Genomic DNA, 14,478 nt, shown 5'->3' with positions numbered 1-14,478 from the left:
AGACGATGAAATGTCATCGCTAAGTAGCAGGCTGAGTGCCGGCCACTGTTTACAGGTTCTATAAATGCACCAGCATTGACGTCAAACGCTTGCATGAGAGGAATGTTGTTTTCTGGGTAAACTTCAATGTGTGGTGCGGAATTCATCTCACACCACTTTTTAGAAAGAAGCAAAGAGGAGGTCGCAGGGTGTATTCCAGCAGAAAAAGAGGGTTTTTCTCTTTAAAAAAAGACATGAGATATATATATATATATATATATATATATATATATATATATATATATATATATATATATATATATATATATATATATATATATATATATATATATATATATATATATAAAGTGGGGAAATGTTCAAACTGATTCATTTTCATTCAAATAGTGGTTGCAATACCTTCACTGCGCCTATACTATTTTGAAAGCATTTTGGAGTGGGATTGGAAAAACTCTTCCAGTTGATGTCTCAACATCAGAGAAACAGATGGCTCATATAAAAATGACCATTCCTGACAGAATACCACCAACGTTTTCAGATTCAATGACTGCTTCTGGTGGGTACAAAAATTCACCCACAACAGCCGAATTCCCACAGCACATATAACTCTTGGCTTGTGTCGCAGAAAGGTTATTCCTTTTCTTATTCAACTATTTCCAGTATAGGATATTAAAAGATATCAGGAATTAAAAAGGCATGGGTCATTTGGCAAGAGGCAAGAACAACAAAATAGTCTGCATCTAACAGTCTGAACCATACTTTCACTTATTAAGATGATAAGGGAAATGAAGATGAGGAGGTAAACGAAGTAGTGGAACGTCATCTTCACTAGCAGAATATCAAATAAAAACGTTGGCGGCACGTGTCAGCAGAACCCTGGCCTGCGACGAAGATGAAATGCACAGAAAGCTTAAAAAATACTTTACTGCTAAATCTTACAGTACAAATGACTGAAAATGGAGAATCTACACATCAGATGTACCACTACAGAAATACCGGATGTGGCAAGCCAACAACATACAGCAGCCTAAAATTCAAAACCATTGTTTTTTTGAATGCATGCTCATTGCTGCCATTATTGAGGGCTCATCGATGGATTCTTGAATGCAACTTATATAATTTTCCATTAAATGCAAAGAAAATTTTCCTTTTGTTGTTTGACAGCTTAATTAAAGCATATGCCATACAAAAAGAAAATGAATAATAAACATTGTACTTTTTTTTTAACAGCAGTAATGTATCTTTAATGAAGATTTTACATTTCAGTTGTTGACTTTCAGTCTCATCCAATGTGTTCTCTGCCTCTGAAATGATGACACATACAATAACAAAGTTTGTTGAGTATTGGACACAATACTTGTGGGAATTTTTTTTTTTTTTACATGGATGTGGCACTTTTGAATTACTGTAGGCCATAAGGAATCACCCAGAAACCAGCTAGCAAAACCCTAGTACCCTTCCAACAATGATATAAAGAACAGACTTGCTGTAAAGAGGCCTCAATACTCACCAACTTTATACATACCGCTGTCTACAATATCTTGCATCCAGAAACATACCTGAGCACTATTATAGGACTATCCTATACTAAACAACAATAATAGGTAAAATGAGACCAGTGAGATATTATTAGCTCATGTGTAGGGTACAAATAGAACAGCTTGCAGTATATGCATATTCTATTTCCACTTGGCTGCACAATGTCCTCCTCAATCTGAATGCTTCCGATTGCCGCTATGATCTCCTTATGATGAACTACTGGAGTACATTTAAATTCATCGTTTCCCATGTTGAGCATATTTTTGTACTTTTTTGCGTCAACCTCGCATTGTTGTCGATTTGGCACTTTTGTAACCCGTCAAATGAACACCTACACAAATGTAGAATCGATATCTGCAAGACAAAAAAGAGCAACAGATAAACAACTGATCATTTGAATCTTCCACTGAATCACTGACTGACTGACTCACGTTTGTTTCATTTAGATCGTCTGTCAACCACGACATCAAGCGCACTGCAGTTTGAGAACAGATCTCAAAGTAGGTGCTGAAAGACCATAAAGTGTGTGGGGCTAATGCATTCCCATAGTGCTCCAGCTGCCATTCAAGACATGGGACCATAGGCCTGTAAACAGCCGTGACATGCCGGTTGCTTATTATAGCACGGGGCATCACTGGGGAGACATAGCTGACTAGCTGTGGTGGGAACGATACAGCTAAATTTAGAGGAGCTCTTCATTTTGGCAACTAGAAGTAATAAGCAAACTTGGGATGCAAAAAAAACTAAAAACTACTAAAAAGCCCTAAAGTTTACCTTTCCCTTGGCCTTACAATATCTAAATTCACAGTTTATTATTTCTGCATTATTCATTCCAAATGACAATAAAGTTGGTCTGAAGCGATGTGATGTGTGTCATGTGACATCATCAATCCATTATTCTCTGGTGGTTGGCCAAGTGAAAATGTTGGCAGACAAGTAAAAATCTAAACTACTGACCCAATATGTAAAAAAAATAATAATAAAAAAAATAACACTGGCCAAAGACAGATAAAAATAAGTGTTTAATTTACAAGAAACTGGTTACAGAAGTCAAATGGGTTGCTACCATAGCACTTTGTGTTTCACATAGACTTCAACAACGAGTCAGGGCCTTTTCACATGACCATCTATTGGCAACGTTCTCCCATGCCAAATGGCAGCATGGCCATGCATGACAATTCCAGACGGTTTGGCTAAATCCATTAGCTAGTTCTGGCATATAAATCAGATGGCACGTGCATGCCAACACAACACCCAGTATCACTGATGTAGCATTGTTTGCATGTCCCATTTCTCACCAGAAAATATCGATATTAATGCAGTGACATATAGGAAATTCGCAAGACCTTTTTAATATGTGCTTTATGAGAGGAACATAAATGACATCATATCTAAAGCAACTAAAGAGTGTAGGTGAGTCAGGGAACCATCAGCATATGGATGAGACATCTTTATTTCAAAGCCATGCCATTCATTTATAAATCAGCACCGATTCAATGCATTTGTTTCGGCTCCAGTGTTGGCAGTTTCTGTCACGGATTTGAAAGATACTGTTCTTTCCTTTTGTTTGAAGAGACTGACACAATACAAACTGCTATTAAGGTCTGTATTTCTGCTACACAGTTTAAACACGGACCACAGAACCAAAGAGGTTCAATAGACTGAATTTATTTCCAATCACACCCATTTATTTTTAGCAGGGATTTTCTTCCTTTTTAATTCAACAGTTTAAAGTTACTTTCTAAAGTGTTCTTTTATTCTCTAGGGCTGTTTTACAGTCACATATTTTTCGATCACATAAAAACTGGGACAAGCAGCCACCAGTCAGTCATCAAATCTGCAATCCACCTAATCCATAATGATTCAGCTTGATGTTGCAAGGCTTTTTCCATTACATAGTGCAGGTATAATTAATTAAAAACCTCCTCAGGGAGTATCGACTTATGATGATTCGATCCCAGTTCAGCAAGTTTAGAAGATCAACTCAGCTTATCCTGTAAATCTGCAAAGAAATGTTCCAGGGGAACTCATGTGGCCTCAATAATAAAGCACTATTTTTGGACCCAAAAATTTGTTTGTAGGGTTTGCATATTCAAAAGTGTCTGCTTGAACAAAATCACATCAATATGTCAGACACCTCCTGGCTGGATATTTCACAGTGCTTCACAGTGCAGCAGACATGTGTCTAGACGAGCACAATAACTGTGCAAACCCCAGCACTACCTATACATTGTGTTGCATAATCAGGACACATGCTGTACATGATGTTACAGCAGATGTGGATGAGTGTCATGTTTCCTTTGGGACAATTAGACATGTCAGCACTCTGTTGTGCCCTAATGATTAGAGAGACATGCTCCCCGGGCACCACAGCAAAACTGATCAAAAGGGACAGTGTTGATCAGACATTTACATTTACAGTCACAAAAATATTTAGAATGCTGCTCTTTTAAACTTTCTAGTCATCAATGAATCCTGAAAAAAAGAAAACTATCATGGTTTACACAGAAAATATTAAGCCGTATAACTATTTCCAAAATTGTAAGAAATAATAAGAAATGTTTATTGAGCAGCAAATCAGCATATTAGAAATGATTCCTGAAGGATCATGCGACACTGAAGACTGAAGTAATGATGCTGAAAATTCAATTTCGTCATCACAGACCACATAAATTACATTTTATAATAAATTCCAACAGAAAATTAGTTTTTAATTATAATAATATTTTACAACATTCCTGTTTTAATTGTATTTTTGATCAACAGAAATTAACATTAACCATGATTAATAAATGCTGTAGAAGTATTATTCATGGTTAGTTCATAATACCTAATGCATTAACTAGTGCAAACAAATGTGAGTTCCCAAAAATAACATATATGATTATCAAGACATTATTCCAATACAACAACAAAAATAGCAGTTCATTCAGTAGGATCTTACAGGAATCTTAAAGAGGGTTTTAATATTTTTTCAAATAGAGCTAAAAATTCCAATGGGAATCAAGGATTTAGTGTGATAATGCTCTCAGAGTGCTGACTACATGATCATGGTACGTTCTGTGAAAAGTTGTGAACAACAGTTTATTTTCATAAGAGGGGTTTGGAAAAGAGCAGGATTTTTTTTTCTCCACTTCAAAACTCTTTTTGTAAACACAAAACGATGTGTCAACTCAGTAGTACTTCATTAAGAAAAACATCGTCATTCAAAACATTAAAAGCTAAGAAGGGATAAAGGATAATAAACGAAAAGAAAAGGTGAAGGCATATAATTTTTAGTTATTATATTACTATATATATTTTATTATTATAATATTATTATTTTTTAAGAGGAGGCAGTTAGCATGCTAATGGAAGAGATGACTTTTCAGTGGTTTTTTGCAGATTGTGAGGGATTCGGCTGTTTGGATGGAGTAATACCCTTCTCATTTTCTTGGATAGCCCTGTCAACACTAGACTGAACCCTTACTGTAACACATATCTGTCACTCCAAATCAACAGAGAACTGCCTTAATACATTTCGAACCAGTACGAAGGGGTTGCTTTTACAGTTAAAGAGGTGAAGGACTTGATAATAACAGCGTATCTATCTATTTGAACAGTTGACAGATAAACAGGCCCGGTGCAGAGAAAGGAAGTGGCTGCACACCCACACACTGTTATACAGTCATTCCTCTGTGTTGATTCAAGCGCAGGTGAGAGATGGCCGAACCTCACAAAGCTCTGACGGGAATGTTGACGTCACTTCTGACAAGGACGGGAGACAAGTTTACTCTGCCAAAATAAGGCTAAGACCCTCTCGAACTCTGAGGAACAAGGTCATTTTACACATCTTACAACATAAAGAACAACAACACTTTAATCTACAGTATTCCTGTAAATGCACTTACTATAGTAATAACAGTACATTATGTATAATTACATGCAAAAAACCCTAAACCAAACTCTAATCCTAACTTCAACCCTACCTTACACCCATGCTGTTAACTAACATTACTCAGTATTTAAAGAGATAGATAGTTCACCCAAAAATGAAAATTCAATCATCGTTTACTTATACCCTCAAGTCATTTCAAACCTGTATTAGTTTCTTCAGCTGAAGACAAAAGAAGATTTTTTGAAGAATGTGTGTCACCAAACAGTTGCTGGTAGCCAATGACTTTCAATTAATATTTATCCCCCACTATTTTTCAAAAAGTCTTCAACATGCGAAAATTAACTCATACAGGTTTGGATAAGACATGAGGGTGAGTAAATGATGACAAAAATGACATTTTTGGGTGAACTATCCCTTTAAATCGCTTTAAACAAAGACACCGGAAACTAAAGTGTAATAAAAAAGTTTTTTTTTAAAAACAGTTGAAAGTCAAGTCCTTAGGTTGAAAGTCACAGTGGTCATTTCGCAAATGACACAACACATTTGCATCTACCGGGTTTAACACTCACAAGAGCATTCCATATTAACTTAACAAACTTAAAAGATTAACTAGCCTAAGAGAATGCAATGAGAAACTGTGCAAAAGAGTGATGTTGATTGTGGTACTGCGTGAAGGAAAAGCAGCCACATTTGTTTAAGGGTGCCCAATCCAGGTTTACACTATGACCCTCATGGTTTTACCCAAACAGAGTCTGACCCAGACAATACAAAGTCAAGATGTAGCCACAGCAATACTGTTGTTCTATCAAACAAACATCAACAACGTTTGCTTCAATAGCAGCCAGTGCAAGCCTGTTTTTACCTCTCACCCTTCTTTCTTTTTCAAAACAACACGCGTATACTCATGCACGCTTGCGCTTGTGTATCTGCTCTTCTCCATCGCTCTCTTCAACTCACCAGTGCCGGGCATGCTGGTGCTTCTGGACGGAGAAAGCAGCTCCACGTGTCGCTCTCTGCTGGATGTGCTGTCTGAAGAGAAGCAGGACTCGGTCTCATAAATTGTCTGCAACATTGCGCACAGTCCCGGTACGGTTGGCTTCAAAAGCATGCCAGTCTCAAAATATCGCCACTCAATTAATGCAAAAACAAATTAACGTGAAAAAGTAGATGCCAGCCGGCTCTCCATCCAAAAAGGTCAACACATTTGTAGGAAGAGGGGAAAAAAGCACCACTTCCTTTATCAAAAGGTGCATGCATGCAAAGAATCGAACATTGCTTTGCCCGTTCGTTCCATGGTAGAAAAAAATAAATAAACAAAAAATAAAAATAATAAATCAATAAACAAATGCAATCAGAAATGGTATCCGTGAAAGGAAACCCTGTAGACAAATTCTCAAATTATCCACTCAAACTCACAGCTTTATAGCCACACAAATGAGTCTATTCATACACCACATCGCCTTCTTGTCTAATTGTCGATGTCAGAAACAAACTGCTAATACACACCGACAAGTCCAAGTGTGGCTTGTATCCAAGATCCCTGTCTGAGCGTGCATATATCCGGCAAACGTCTGAAGTCACACATGTGGTTTCGGCGGACTCCAAAAGAGCCACTTCCCCATGATGAAATGCGACGGGATGAGATGAAAGCGAGAGAATGGGAGAGACGATCACTAAGTAGATCGCTGGGAGACTTTTGCTCTGTTCCTTCCTTCCCCTCGCCTCTCTGCACGAGTCCTCGCTTACAGCACAGCACACAAGTCACTCTCCTGATGAATGGGCTTAAACAGAAGCGTCCGACTGTTCCGTAGTGTGCGACTGTTGCTTTTGTGTAATTGTTCAAAGCCGAAAATCTGCACCCTCACTCACTGTGTTAGGCGAACGGGAGAGCAGAGGTATAGAGACGTGGAGTTTACAAACAGACTGGAGCTGCTTCAGGCTGCTGGAAATAGCTGCCGAGCGACAGGGGAGGGGCGGGACTGCGCTATAAATAGAGTCGGGAGCTGAGAGAGAGAGAGAGAGAGAGAGAGAGACTGAAGATGGAAGAGAAGGGATGGTCGGTTGTTTATCATGTAAATAAAGGAGCCAAAAACAATAATAGGAGCTAAAAAAATAAGCCAATCAGACACTAGACCGTGACAAGACTGGAGGAGTGAGACCAAACTGAGTTTAACTCGATAATACAAGCCAGCACAAGGGCAAACCAGATACAAAACAAAACACGAGCGCTGCTAGGTTCGTGCCAATGCACGCCATAATGAATGGAACTAATTCATGCGTTTGAAACACAAGCGTTTAAATCTGCGCTTTTAATACAGAGGACTGCTTCCTTCATACACGAGGAATCTGCGTCAGCACTATTGACACAGAGAACACAAGGGTAACTGTTTCACAAGCACATGTGGGTCAAAAGACTAGGGCAGCCAATGCAGCATTACCAAACCTGTGATATGCCGAGCGCTCTAATCTCACTCTAACAGTAAAATAAGTTGTGAATAAAACAAAGAAACAAATAAAAATAAAATTGTGTTCAAACGATATGAAAAAAAAGACATATTATAATATAATATATTTAATTTTATAACATATTTAATGTATTACCTCATTATGTATTTATACAAAAATATTACATATTTACTATAACAAATATTAAACATAAAAAAAAAAATCTACAAAATAATGAAATTATATAAACTGCACTTAAATCAAACTTAAAATAAATATTTAAACATTTATTTAGCAAAATGTAAATGTATTACATGTTAATTATCCAATGAAGTGTGCAAAAACGCAGCAGGGCTTTACATTTTTACTTTTTTTTTCAAGTTTTAACAGGCTTGAATAAATAAAAACAAAAATAAATAGTTATTACATAAAAATTATTACTCATTTTATTGTTACGATTATTAGCATTATTAAGTGCCCAAAATGAATGGGGCAATGCAATATAATATGTGGCTCCTGTGTTGCTGAAAGGCAATTTTTTAATTAATAATGAAGACCATTTCAATATTCAAAAAGACTACAATGATGTTTGGAGGTGAATTTAAATCAATAATGCACTAAATCTTTGTTATGTTAGGTGTGAGGGCAGCATAATACATCCATTATGAATTGCACTATTGATTTCATGCCCTTGGAGTTGATTTATGACAAGTTTTTCGGGCATCGATGTTCCACATCAGTTTATGGACCCGCTGCCTAGCGCAAGTTCATCGCATTTATTATCCAAGACAGACTGACCTGTTGCACAAGCACAAAGCTCCAGGAAAGATGCGTCAAGACTAAATAAGAGGAAGAATCAAATCTGAAACCGCACAGTTTTCTTACAATGATGGCTAAACATTTCATGCAAGGAAAGTTGGTCCCAGACCAATATTAAATGGTAAGATTTATCCAGAACGTCTAAATTAGACCTCTGACGTGTTTTTCTTAGAGCAGTCTGTCACCATGACCACAAGTGTGTTGGAGAGTTAAAATGGACTTGGCTCAAGAGCAGGCAACGATCAAAGAGAAGCTTTGTCAAGCAGTTGTTTGAAAAAAGACGCATTTAAAAACAACATGGAACAGATGTGCATGTACCCAGCATCTCCTATCACTGCCTGGCCACAGGGCATGATCTAAGAGGGCAAATACAGGTTATGTGTGTGTATTTACTCAGGCAAAATCAAACCACTTCAACATTAAATGTTTTGGCACCCCTAGCAGGGCTAACACATCATTTGAAGCAAGGCTGAAAATAGAAACAAGTTTTGTGAGGCATGATTTGCCTATGAGCAATCGACAGCATGTAGTACAATAAAATAATAATAACTAAAAGTATATAAATAGATATATTGAAACATGTATTTAATAAAACAAATGTAATATTGTATTATGTAAGTATGCACAAATGCATTTAAAAAGTACAAAAGTGCAAAAAATGCATCTTATATTAAATTAAGATTTTTAGGTAAATACATGCATAATTTAAACATTTAATAAAATAAATATATTTTCAATACTATCATTAGTGTTATCTAATGGATTGTCCATGCATTTGGAAAGGCATTAAATTTCCCTTTTTGTTTTTATAAAAATGAATTAAATTTAAAATAAATATTTAAACCTTTATGAACACAATTGTAACATATTAATAGTTATTAATATTATCGTGTGCAAAAAAATAATAATTCAAAACAAATTCAATTTAAATGTTCACATTAAAAATTGTACCTTACATTTTTGCACCTAATAAATCAAATTCAAAATAAATATTTAAACATTAAATACAACAAATTCACACAAATTATATATGTATGTGTGTGTGTGTGCAGGGCATGCTTTCATCTTGAAAATAACTTAGACTCTGCTCTTGTTGCTCTTTAAGTTACAAGCATGCTTAACTGCTCTCTGTCCCAGAGCTGCATGGACGTCAAACATTTTACATAGTCCTTTTAACTTCAGTCTCGTCTGTTGGCTTCAGTGTCCAGCCGCCCCTGTTATTTATAGGTGGATGTACCTTTTGGGCTTTCTGACGTTAGTTGGGCTTATATATAGCCATGGGAAGGTGGGGAGAGCACACCACTTGTTTTCTAAGCCCTTTTTTTCAGCAAGTGATGAACTCATGTTGGTAATGTCAAGGACTTTGGCAGCAGACTTTGTTTGACAGCTAGTCTCTCGCCTTTAGCCAGACCTGACCCAATTAAGGCCAACCCAAAGCTAGCCGTAAGCTTTCGCCACTGGCTTCTGAAGGAATCTTGGACGCTGAAAAAGAATGGCAAATAAATGTGGCCGTTCCTCACTGTGGCTGTGGACAGATGGGCGAAATATGCGCTGAAGCTTCAGGAGCATGTGAACTCTCTCTTTCTCTCTCTCTCTCTCTCCCACCCTAAATAACATTGACTATATTAGCTCACACTTACGAGCCCACAGAAATAGTCTCTGTTTGGATGGGATTAATTAAAACAAAGCCAAGAAAAACACAGCAGTTTCTCACACAGATAACCAACTCTCTTACCGGGGACTGTCCTGGGACCGCTGCCATGTTAGGAAAATGTATTTTAAGTATGCTAAGGCAAGCATCACGATAACTGCAGGGTTAGTGGGTTGTTCTTAATCCCCAATCCCTAAAATTTCAAGTTTTACATTTATTCATTTAGCTTTGCAAATGACAAAACTCATCCCACACTGTGCGGATTGTAGAGAAGAATTGTGATGTTTTCAAAAGCTTTCAAAAGATTACTTTTTAATAAATTTGCAAAGTTGTGATAAATCTGGTTTATGCTTTGTCATTATGGTGAGTGGGACGTAGATTTATGTGCAAAAAAAGTCATTTAAATCAGTTTAACATAATGCAACATAAAAACATGACTTTTTATAGGCACTGTAGGATATCAAACGGTTTGTAAAGAAAATAAATCCATATGAATCGAGCAGTTTAATCTCTTTTGAAGATCCTATGATATTCAGATACAAGCATGTAATCGGCTCAAACATACTTTTGTGACACGCGAGAACAAACCTCACTAGTTCTTCCACGCCAAGCAAGCACGCTTGAGTTTCTGAATGCTGTGAACATTGCTTGCTGATCAATGTTTATATTTGAGCATACATTAAATCTGTTCATCAGTGACTGTGCCCCTTCAAAAGACTTGGATTAAATCGCTCAATTCATATTTTGGGGTGAACTATCCCTTTAAGGGTGTCCCACACACAGCCACTAGATGGCGCTGCTAGTAGTAAGATGTGAAAGTGAAAATGTGAGTGATGTGTAGACAAGTATGGCATTTCACCCATCCAAGTGCACAAACACAGCAGTGAGTAGTGAACACACACACACACACACACACACACACACACACACACACACACACACACACACACACACTCCCACCGTGAACACACAGGGGTTTGGTGCCTTGCTCAATGGCACATTAGTCATGGTAATGAGGGTAGAATAGAGCACTGGTCACCTACAATCCCTTCTGGTACTGAGAATCGAACCCGCTGCCTTTGGGTTAAAAATCTGACTCTCTAACCATTAGGCCACAACTGCCCCCAATATCCATATCTAGTATTCAAGTGACAGTATCCATACATACAATATATGTATTTTAAATAACATATACACCCTAACATCATTTTTTGTGCATTTTAATTTTGGTGTGATGTCGCTGCACCTGAATAAGGCCCGGGTGCTCAAAGATCCCGGTCGGTGCTGTGGGATCATTCCACTACGAATCGATCTAAAACGTCGATACCACCTGAATAACAACTGCCCGATTGAGGAGCGATTTGTTACCTGTCTTGATTATGAGCAAAGAGAATTTCTCAAGTCCGCAAAATCCATTATCCATTAAATCCTGAAAGTGCTGTCAAGTCCAAAAAAAACCCAATGAAAGAAATTAAACGAATCACCAGGAAGGAATGAGAAATTAGCTCCAGTTTGCAAAATTGTTTCTTAAATGTCCTCATTTGAGAGACTGACAGACATTCCTGTGAGAGAAAGGCAAAGAGAATTAGCTTTCAGTTCTGCTCTGCAATGGGGTCTAAAGGACACACACACACACACACACACACGGAGCACATACATAGGCAAATGCAGACAGATGTATCATTAAACTGCCCATGAAAGCCTGATATGGTGCCTGTATACATTTACAGCGAGAAAAACAAGCTTTTTTAGAATCCTCATTTGATGACTCATATCAAGGCATAGACTGATGCACTTACACCCAAAGTGAGGATTCACACACAGACACGGCACAGGGGACGCATACAGATTCTTTCTCCTCAAATAGAAAGCTGCAATGACTCATTCTCTGCACAGCCTCAACTGCAATGCTCCTCCCTGCCAGCAAACACACACGCTCACATACACATACAGACTGGTGTGTATTTATTCCACCCATTCCACTAAATATTAACACATACAGGTAATGACAGGATCCTCTGGGTTGGAGGACAGCGTCCTGCGGTATTCCAGAGAAATCAATGTTTCGAACAGGTTGGCTAATTCAAAGCGGTGTTAACTGACCCCTGTGCCACTCACTTTTCAGACAACAAACCAGGCTCATTGCAAGTTGAGTTGCAAATGGAAATAGAGGTATAAAAAAAAATTATGGATGAAGAATAGCACATGCACATACATTTAATGTTTGCAATTATGTCTGGAAAATGCTATTTTTAGAGCATTTGGGCTTGTGCAAATGGATATAAGAATGTGATTGAGCAAATGCTTTCAGTAGAGATTTTATGACATTTGTGGATGTACACATTTTACGATGTTTATCCACAAAAAAACATACTTTTCATAGAACTCAAGGGTTTCCACACACGATGCACTCTTTTACAGATATGACCAGGGCTGGGGAGCAAGAAAATACATGTAATGGCGTTACGTATTTAAAATACAAAATATGAGTAACTATATTTCGTTATAATTACATTTTAAATAAGGGGTAATCAGATTACAGTTACATCTGAAAAGTATTTTAGATTACCAGTGATTACTTTTATTTTGATGTCATTTATTCATTTAATATTTAAGTAAACAGTTTGGGGATTTCAACCAATACCGCGACTGATTTTCCGTAAAAAAAATAAAAATAAAATAAAATACAAGCAGCTGTTCATTTAGCAACTCCTAGTGCATACGTGCTCATAATCATGACACAAACATTCTTCTAGAATTTACACTTTGCATTCAGTTAACAGATTCATACGAATCATACATGAAATCAAAGTTTATAAAGTCAGACAATAGCTTTATGTGCTTTACAGATGAACTTAAAGTCTTTATTCATTGGAAATGTTCAACAATAGATCATCTTTGGCTCGGTAATGCAAGTTCATGATTTGATTCGTGAACAGATGATTCTTTTGAGTCAATCTTTTAAAAAAAATTGTAAAAAATTTTGTTTAACGAAACCAGTGTGGAAACCAATGGTTCACAAACTGGATAGATTTGAGGTAGAAGGGCTACCAGGTATTTTGAAATTTTGGGAGCCCTGAGGTGTGTTTCCCAAAAATACCCAAAAACTATCATGTCGTTCCAAACCCGTGTGACCACCGTTTATCTTCGGAACACAGTTTTAAGATATTTTAGATTTAGTCCGAGAGCTCAGTCCCTCCATTGAAGCTGTGTGTACGGTATACTGTCCAGAAAGGTAAGAAAAACATCATCAAAGTAGTCCATGTGACATCAGAGGGTTAGTTAGAATTTGTTGAAGCATCGAAAATAAATTTTGGTCCAAAAATAGCAAAAACTACGACTTTATTCAGCATTGTCTTCTCTTCAATGTCTGTTGTGAGTGCATTAGCGTCAATGCAGCGTCGTGAACGCGCTCACAACAGACCCGGAAGAGAAGACAATGTTGAATAAAGTAAAAAAATATATATTTTTGGGCCAAAATGTATTTTCGATGCTTCAACAAATTTTAACAGACCCTCTGATGTCACATGGACTACTTCCATGATGTTTTTATTACCTTTCTGGACATGGACAGTATTCGTCCGTCCCCAGCAACTCACTCCAGCCCACCGCCTCGAGCGTCCACGGTGGCAGTGTAACAATATAAAACTTCACAATTACAGGAAGAGGAAGCGGGAACCTTCGGACATCCAAACGAAAGCTTTAATAACCAAATAAACACAAAACAGCGCCTCACGGACGACTGCCACGCACGCACATACAAAACCAAAACACAAAATGAAGCCCAGGTCGTTCCTCTCTCGTCCTTCACTGTCGTCGCTCCTCTTTTGTATCCTTCCGATCTCCTCTGTGGGACCCGAGACTGGTGAGTGGAGCAGGTGTCGCTCATTTCCAATCACTCCACCGGCCTTGCTCTGTTCCCACGGTTCTCGGCCCCGCCCAACTCATCACAACAATGTTTACGTTTTTTTTTCAAGTTTGTAGGTGTCCAGGTACAGAAACTGAATACTCAAATAAACAGCATTTCTTAGTCTGTATAAATTAAATATAAATTATTTCTTGTCAAAACTTCAAAGTAATTCAGTAAAAAGCAGTGAGTGGTTTTCTCCCATTTCATTTCTGGGATTAACATTAAGGACACTGACAG

At 37.5% G+C, this 14,478-nt stretch overlaps 1 protein-coding gene across 7 annotated transcripts in view; it reads right to left on the bottom strand.

Moving 5' to 3' along the window:
* Nucleotides 1–14,478, bottom strand: part of LOC113044287 (histone deacetylase 5-like) — a 71,568-nt gene that overhangs the window by 40,972 nt on the left and 16,118 nt on the right. The window contains exon 1 of one of the 7 annotated variants that reach the window (XM_026204131.1): nt 6,374–7,763. The exons of 5 other annotated variants lie outside the window; for them this stretch is intronic. In XM_026204131.1, coding sequence (XP_026059916.1) covers nt 6,374–6,524 — 151 coding nt within the window. In that variant the 5' untranslated portion in view covers nt 6,525–7,763. Of the gene's footprint in view, nt 1–6,373; nt 7,764–14,478 lie in introns of those variants that run through there. One more of the 7 variants, XM_026204124.1, reaches the window with a different exon arrangement.

The sequence above is a fragment of the Carassius auratus genome, chromosome 3 (assembly GCF_003368295.1).
Source record: "Carassius auratus strain Wakin chromosome 3, ASM336829v1, whole genome shotgun sequence".
Lineage (NCBI taxonomy): Eukaryota > Metazoa > Chordata > Actinopteri > Cypriniformes > Cyprinidae > Carassius > Carassius auratus.
This window is presented reverse-complemented; position numbering and strand designations above follow the sequence as displayed.